The sequence below is a fragment of the Tursiops truncatus genome, chromosome 1, assembly GCF_011762595.2.
Source record: "Tursiops truncatus isolate mTurTru1 chromosome 1, mTurTru1.mat.Y, whole genome shotgun sequence".
NCBI lineage: Eukaryota > Metazoa > Chordata > Mammalia > Artiodactyla > Delphinidae > Tursiops > Tursiops truncatus.
In genome coordinates, this window is record NC_047034.1 from 74,949,532 (window position 1) to 74,957,707 (window position 8,176).

The 8,176-nt window shown below is 46.2% G+C and overlaps 1 protein-coding gene and 1 pseudogene across 2 annotated transcripts in view; both read right to left on the bottom strand.

Annotated features, from left to right (window-relative positions):
• Positions 1-7,044, bottom strand: part of TUFT1 (tuftelin 1) — a 51,774-nt gene extending 44,730 nt beyond the window's left edge. The window contains exon 1 of one of the 2 annotated variants that reach the window (XM_019919472.3): positions 6,888-7,044. In XM_019919472.3, coding sequence (XP_019775031.1) covers positions 6,888-6,947 — 60 coding nt within the window. In that variant the 5' untranslated portion in view covers positions 6,948-7,044. The remainder of the gene's footprint in view (positions 1-6,887) is intronic. The other variant, XM_019919470.3, reaches the window with a different exon arrangement.
• Positions 4,464-4,586, bottom strand: LOC117309988 (small nucleolar RNA SNORA11; annotated as a pseudogene).
• Positions 7,045-8,176: the final 1,132 nt, after the last annotated feature.

Genomic DNA, 8,176 nt, shown 5'->3' on the forward strand with positions numbered 1-8,176 from the left:
ACAACCCTAAAGTCCACTCACATTTATTCACGATGAACATGTCATAATATATCCATACAATGGAATATTATTCAGCCATAAGAAGTAATGAAATACTGATTCATGTTACAACATGGATCAACCTTAAAAACATGCTAATTGAAGGAAGCCAGTCACAAAGGATCACATGTTATATGATTACTTTTAGATAAAATATCTAGAATAAGCAAATCATAGAGAAAGAGACTGATGGGACTGGGGGGTGTTGGAAGAAAACAGGGAGTGACTGCTAATGGGTCAGGATTTCTTTATGGGGTGATGAAAGTATTCTAAAATCAGTTGTGCTGATGACTATACAACTGTGAATATACTAAAAACCAATGAACTGTATACTTTAAATGGGTGATATGTACAGTATGTGAATTATATCTCAATAAAGCTGTTATAAAAAGAAAATGAGGCCTATAGTAAGCGTTCAGTAAATTACAGCTTTAGTTTAAAAAAAAAAGAGTCGGGCTCAGGAAAGACTTGGTCTCAGGAAAGACTTGGTATGTAACTAATGCAGCTTCTGAGGTCCTAAAGGAATGACACCTATTCCAGGGTAAAGACAAAGGTTCAGACTGCAACTGATATAAAATTTCAAATCCACTCAGGCATTGAGAGAACCTCTCTGGCCTAGACTGACCAACATAAAAAAATGTAGAGAGGACTGGTGGTGGGTGGGGGAGGGGAGAGCAAATATTCTAAGGAAGGGTAACACTGATAGGTACTCAAAGGGAATCACTTTATCAGAGTCCAGTGCATCATGGGATACCAGCTGCCTTGGCCATGATTTCTGAAAAAGGAGGAGGAGGAAAGGAGCCCAGAGTGGGATGCTAAAATATGAACCCTGACTATATCACTCTAAGACAGTCCTGGCTGAGTTGGGACTAGCGAAGGTTACGCAGGTCTTCACTCTGGGTCTACCTATAGGTTCCTTCTAATCCTCAAGACCCTCCACTGGTAGAGGAAAGGGGAAAGGAACATGTAAGAGCAAACATCAACATAATGAGAAGGAGCAAACCTTGACCAGACCACAGAGTTCCCAGACTCTTTCTCCATCCCTTGACCGGGGGAAGATAAAACACTAGCCAGTAAGTAACAGAAAATAACAACTAACATCTGAGCACCTACCGTGTGCCAGGCATTGTGCTTAATGGTTCATATGCATTCTTCACAACAACCTTATGAGAAGGGTGCAATTATTATCCCCATTTTAAGGAGGAGGAAACTGAGACAAGAGATAAAGTAATTTACCAAAGTGATCTTGGGCAAAGCAAACGCTGAAGCCCTGACTCTAGTCCACTGGGTCAGATTCCCAGAACTAGGCTCTTAACCACAATGTTATTAATAGAATCATAGTTTAGTCAAAAATTGTGATATACCAAAAATGGGCAGAAGACCTAAACAGACATTTCTCCGAAGCAGACATACAGATTACCAACAAACACATGAAAAGATGCTCAACATCACTAATCATTAGAGAAATGCAAATCAAAACCACAATGAGGTATCACCTCACACTGGTGAGAATGGCCATCATCAAAAAATTTATAAATGATAAATGCTGGAGACGGTATGGAGAAAAGGGAACCCTCCTGCACTGTGGGTGGGAATGTAAATTGCTACAGCCACTATGGAGAACAGTATGGAGGTTCCTTAAAAAACTAAAAACAGAGCTACCATATGACCCAGCCAATCACACTACTGGGCATATGCCCTGAGAAAACCGTAATTCAAAAAGATACATGTACCCCAATGTTCATTGCAGCACTATTTACAATAGCCAGGACATGGAAGCAACCTAAATGTCCATTGACAGATGAATGGATAAAGAAGATGTGGCATATATAGAATGGAATATTACTCAGCCATAAAAAGGAATAAAACTGAGTTATTTGTAATGAGGTGGATGGACCTAGAGTCCATACAGAGTGAAGTAAGTCAGAAAGAGAAAAACAAATACCGCATGCTAACGCACATATATGGAATCTAAAATAACGGTACTGATGAACCTAGTGGCAGGGAAGTAATAAAGATGCAGACATAGAGAACGGACTTAAGGACACAGGGGGAAAGGGGAAGCTGGGATGAAGTGAGAGAATAGCATTGACATATATACACTACCAAATGTTAAATAGATAGCTAGTGGGAAGCCGCCGCATAGCACAGGGAGATCAGCTCGGTGCTTTGTGACCAACTAGAGGGGTGGGATAGGGAGGGTGGGAGGGAGACTCAAGAGGGAGGAGATATGGGGATATATATATATGTATAGCTGATTCACTTTGTTATAAAGCAGAAACTAACACACCATTGTAAAGCAATTATACTCCAATAATGATATAAAAAAAGTTGTGGGGCTTCCCTGGTGGCGCAGTGGTTGAGAGTCTGCCTGCCGATGCAGGGGACACGGGTTCATGCGCCGGTCCGGGAAGACCCCACATGCTGCGGAGCGGCTGGGCCCGTGAGCCATGGCCGCTGAGCCTGCGCGTCCAGAGCCTGTGGTCCACAACGGGAGAGGCCACAACAGTGAGAGGCCCACATACCGCAAAAAAAAAAAAAAATTGTGATATAATTTCTTTGGGAAGATGAGAGAAGGAAAAGGGAGCATGTAAGGAGTGGGAGTATAAACCTTCCTATAATTCCTACAATAGGAAGTCAATGATGTCTAAAACTGATAAATCATAAGCATACTATTTAGAAACATGGCAGTAAACACTAGAAAGAGCTAAAAGAGTTAAAAGTGGTAACTTCCATGGGGCAGGCCTTGGGTAGGGAACTGCTTACAATTTTCTTTTAAAGGCCTTTTGATATTAATAGATCTTTTTAAAATCATACACATGTATTCCTTTGATAAAAAATGATTAAAAAGGAAAAAGAAAGAAAATCAGAGATCATGCCAATCAAAGTCTACTGTTGCTCTTGCCACAGTTTCCATCCTCCTCCACTGATAACAGCACTTGGGTTTGGCTTTGGAGAATCTCCCTCCTTCACTGGGCAATCCGGTGGGCCTGTCAATCAAGGAACCCCAACATGCCCTGGCCAAGGGGGAGAAGGGGCCAGTGACACCCTCTTGGAATCTTGAGCAGAATGGCAAAAAGACCTAAAACAGCTGGAAACACTTCACCCAGAAGCAGAAGCCCTCCATTAGTACCTTCCACTTACCCAGGCCCCAGGACTCCCTTGGTTCGGACTTTTTAAGCTCTCCCTTAAATCCTCTGTGTTGCCCATTTCCGTCTAATAAATTCCTCTTTTGCTTAAGTTAGCTGGAGCCACTCTCTATTGCTTATAATAAGGGAACTTAAATGGGAATGTCTAAAAAAAATGAGTTTGAGGTTTATCTGTGCTTTTATTTGCCAGTGTAACTCACTACAGTGGTTTGCAAACTTTTTTGACCTAAAAAATACATTTTACATCACAATCAAATAAACACACACATACACATATATATAATATGTATACACAGACATAACTGAAACAAAAGTTTTGCCAAAATGTCTACCCTAACACTCTGAGAGTGTTAATTTTATTTCTTTTTTTTAAGACTTTATTGTTTTTAGAGCAGTTTTAGGTTTACAACAAAATTAGCAGAAAGGTACAGAAATTTCTCATATACCTCCCCACACACATGCATAGCCATTATCAATATCATTCACCAGAATGGTACTTTTTAACCAAAGATGAACATACATTGATACATTGTAATTACCCAACATCCACAGATCACCTTAGGGTTCACTCTAACGAAGTGAATGGTGCTGCACGTTCTATGGGTTTGGACAAAGGTATAATGACATATATCCATCGTTATAATATCATACAAAGCATTTTCACTGCCCTAAAAAATTCTGTATATTCATCTCCCCTCTCCCCCCAGACTCCTGGCATCCATTGATCTCATTACTGTCGCCATAGTTTTACCTTTTCCAGAATGGCATATAGCTGGAATCTCTTTCTTCCTTTTTGAAAAGAGAGTTCAAAGCCTTTATGCCTATAAGACCACTCATGGCCCACCCATGCATGGACTAGACAGGATCTAAAAGGCAAACTCGGGGCTTCCCTGGTGGCGCAGTGGTTGGGAATCTGCCTGCCAATGCAGGGGACACGGGTTCGAGCCCTGGTCCGGGAGGATCCCCCATGCTGCGGAGCAGCTGGGCCCGTGCGCCACAACTGCTGAGCCTGCGCTCTATAGCCCACGCACCTAGAGCCTGTGGTCCAAGATGAGAGAGGCCACCACAATGAGGGGCCTGTGCGTGGCAATGAAGAGTAGCCCCTGCTCATCATAACTAAAAGGAAAGCCCACGCGCAGCAACGAGGACCCAACGCAGCCAAAAATAAAAAATTAAATAAAATTTTTAAAAAAGGCAAACTCTTCTAATACTGCAACTTTTCGTCTAATATTGAGCCCTTCCCACTGGTCCTGCCCAGTAGAGGTACAGGGGGACACCTGTAGGGTATTTATTTATAGGAAGGCCACAAGTTTTGAGCCCCTTGTTACAATGATTCCTGTTGGGTGTGTTGTAAACAGAGGAACCATTTCTTCCGGCTTCCTGCTCTGAGCACATCTATTTCTTTTTTAACGCTGGTTCTGACCCACTAAGTTGATCTCAGTGATTATGCGATTATGATCAGCAGTTTGAAAAAAAAAACACTGGCTCCCTGTACCTGCCACATCTACCTCCAACAATAAAAGCAACCCAGAGAATGCATTAGCCATATTTCCATGTCCATGTGCAGTGCACTGAGGCATATGGCCTGGCTGGTGGAGAAATACCAACACAGTCCAAGGGTCCTGACATTCACTAGGACACACCAGACAGTTAAACTGTCTACGCTGCAGACACCAGAAGAAACATCTGTTCGTTTATTTATTCACTCACTCACTTTACACATGCACTGAGCACTCCTTCAATGGTGTGAATATACAAGAGGTTCCTGGAGACTGTCCAGAGCCATAAATTCTATCTGCAGGATGGCTCAGAGGAGAGGAATCCAGGAAAAAGCTTGTCTCCTGACTGATCGATTGTTTACAATCTCCTCCCCTTCCTTAAGAGCTCAGGAATGTCTCTTAACACCAGATCTCAGCAATAGTTATGTCATTCCCACCTTTGAAGTCAAATAACTCTCAAGCCCAGCCTAGAAAGAAAGAATAAAAGGGAATTTCTGTCTCCCCCTCATTCTAGAGGTCTCTGATAAGCTTCAAACTAATCTATGGCTGGAGATTGTCTGAATTCCTTGCTATTTTTCAATCCACTATTTTCCCCCGCCAGACAAGCAGCAAAACATCAAGGGATGGAAGAGAGTGTCAATTCATTCTCAACACTGCCAATGCCTTAGACTTAAGACTTTTCTGGATCTCTTTTCTACAGCAAGCAAAAAGAAGTGCAAACACCCCTCTCCTTTATTTTCCTCATACCCCGTTCCCTGCCTCAACCATCCCAAAACAGTGAGCAAGCTCATGGAGTAGGACTTGGGGCTGACACGATAGAGGATGGATTTTTTCTATCTACTGAAGATGAGGCATGGAGGTACTGGGGTTGGGCAGTAGCAAGACCTGAATTGTAATGTGGTGGAAACTCTCACAGCCTGGGCAGAAACAGAGAGGGGACTGTGAACAGAATTAAGTGATCATGTATACCCTAAACTTGAAACGAGAAACTAGTCAACAAATATTCTTTGAAGAGCCATAATTCAGGTGCACATGGGTTAGCTCTATCTCAAGGGCATGCTGAGAGGAAGAGGGGAAGGGAATCAGAATCGGAGTGGAGTGGGGGAAAGGGAGGCATACAAACGCCCCATCACCTTGTCTCTCATTTCACTCCCCCCCACAATAGCTTAGAAATTGATGAAATAATACACACCCATTCTGGGTTAAGTTCCCCAGCAGACCTAGAAACACTCAGCCACAAGTTACCCTCCTCTGCCTCTGGAGAGGAAGAATCATACAGTCTGCTGGGGTGGGGAGGAGACCAGGTACTGGGAGCCAAGGCAGTGAGGGGAGCTGGGCAGATCGGTTAGCACTGGAGCAGACGGGTGAGCACTCCTCTTTCCCCCACTCTCACTCCGTCCAGAAGCTCTCGCGTAAGTCACTTCCCTCCCCTTCTCAGCCCAGGTTCTGGCATCCCCTCCATCCACTTGCCCCGGGCTTGAAGGCTGGAGACGGAAGCAAAACCAACAACACGTCTCAGGAAGCTATCGGTTGGCCGACGGGGGGAGGGGAGCAGGAGACCCTCCATGGGGGGAAAGAGGAGAAATCCTCTTTCAGCAGAGAGGTGACCCCCAAGCAGACAGCCCTATCCCCACCTAGCGAAAGGTAAGAGTCCCTGGCCAATCTCAACGTACCTGGAGTTCTACCGCCCCCACCCTCCAGTCCAAGCCCTAGGATTTCACTCTCTACCCTTTGTCTTGCTACTGCTCACCCAAAGCCCCATGAAGTTCTTTGAAGGGCCCCTGAGGTCACCAGGACCCACAGAAAAGCCTAATCCCCCTCGTTGGGAACCAAAGTTCAAAAGAGCACAGGGATCCCGTCCCTGGAGCTCATTCTCCTACGACGCAATCTAGCAGCGCACAGGACGCCCGAGCAACGCGCACCTGGAGATCCGCGCTCAGTTCGGGCAGGAGCCGCAGTGTCCTCCCAAAGGGCAGGGACGCCCCTTGTCCTTGAGCCTCAAAACAGTCTTCATCCCGCAACTCCCCAGGATTCCACCTCCCGCCGAGAAGCGGCAGAAAAAGAGAAGCGCCGCGAGGAGCTGACCGCACCGAGCGCTGCACCAGGTGATGTCAGCGAACTCCTCGCTGGGCACTGGAAGGGCGGAATTAGAAACCGAGAATACCGCGCGAGGGGAGGCGGTGCGGACGCTTTTTCTTACCGCGGTTTGCCCCTCCGGGTGCACATCCACCAGTGTACACCAGCTATGCGTCCCGTTCATCTTCTGCTGGGGTCGCAGCTGGGACCCCAACCCTGGGCCCTGCGGTCCGACTTCTCCCAGACTGGCGCGCGCCGAACCTTTCCTTGTATAGGCACGTCACGGGCGGAGGCACGATAGGACACGCCCCTAGGACGCCGTTCGCCAACAAGCGAGCAAAGGGATGCAGTGGGCATGGCCTAGACGTTTCAGGGCACGCCCATCTGCGCTCTCTCAGATTTACCTAAAGGTGGGGCTTAGGAGCTGCTTTTCTGCTTAACTGAAGTTTTGCCTAGCGTTATGTATGGTTGTACCTTAAACATTAGTCTTGCCCTCTCCTTTCAACTCCAAGACCAGTATTGGTAAGACAGAATCACCCTGCCTGCCCCTAGAGGATGAGGAGTTCGAAAAAAGCTTCCATACATTCTCCTCTCCTTATACATAGGCCAGCCTGTAGGCTTTGTGGAGCTGAGCAAACATTTCCTCCACTGTACAGGCTCCCAAGACCAGCTCACTCAGACTGGCCTAAGCCAGTCTGGCAGGTGCCCTTCCCTGGCAGGAAGCCCAGGCCAAAGGCAAAGCTAGCTTGGCTCTGGGTGGGGCTTGTTTTGCAGAAGCTATTATACCAAAGCTGCCCTAATATGGATGGGAGAGGTGGGACACATTGCCTTAAAAGGAATTTGCATTCTTGAGAAGGGATGAACCTCAACTTCTCCAGTGGCATTTGCTCTCTAAGCCCAGGTTAGCATCTTAAGGGCCTAGAATAGAGGATGGCCAAGCAGGACCTTGGAGCCTCTTCCAGCCCAACTGCTCTCAGCAGGTGGCTTCTCCACTGGGCTATGGTCCACATGGACACCAGACAAGAAGAGGTCTGACCCACTCTTGAGTGGGCAGAACCCCTAAATCTGGCAATAGGCTCTGGTGAACAGCTAGCTCTCTTCAAGGCAACACAAGGGCAGGGATGACAGAAACTTCCCCACCTCTCATGGAGGGACTGGGTCCCATGCCTGGTAAGAATGGATGGGTATCTTTGCGCCTGGGAGGTGCATGCTTGGGCTATCCCTATGCCCCAAAGGAATAAAACCCATTTCTGGTCTGTCTCCTTTAACCCTCAGAGAAGGCATTTACTGGCCTTGCTATTCCCAAAAGTTTCCTCAGGAAAGAATGGAGCTGCTATAAACACTTCTCGGTTCCCTAAGTTCCATCTGATCTGTTGTAAAAGGCCTCTAAAAGTGAGGTGAAGAAAACCCCAG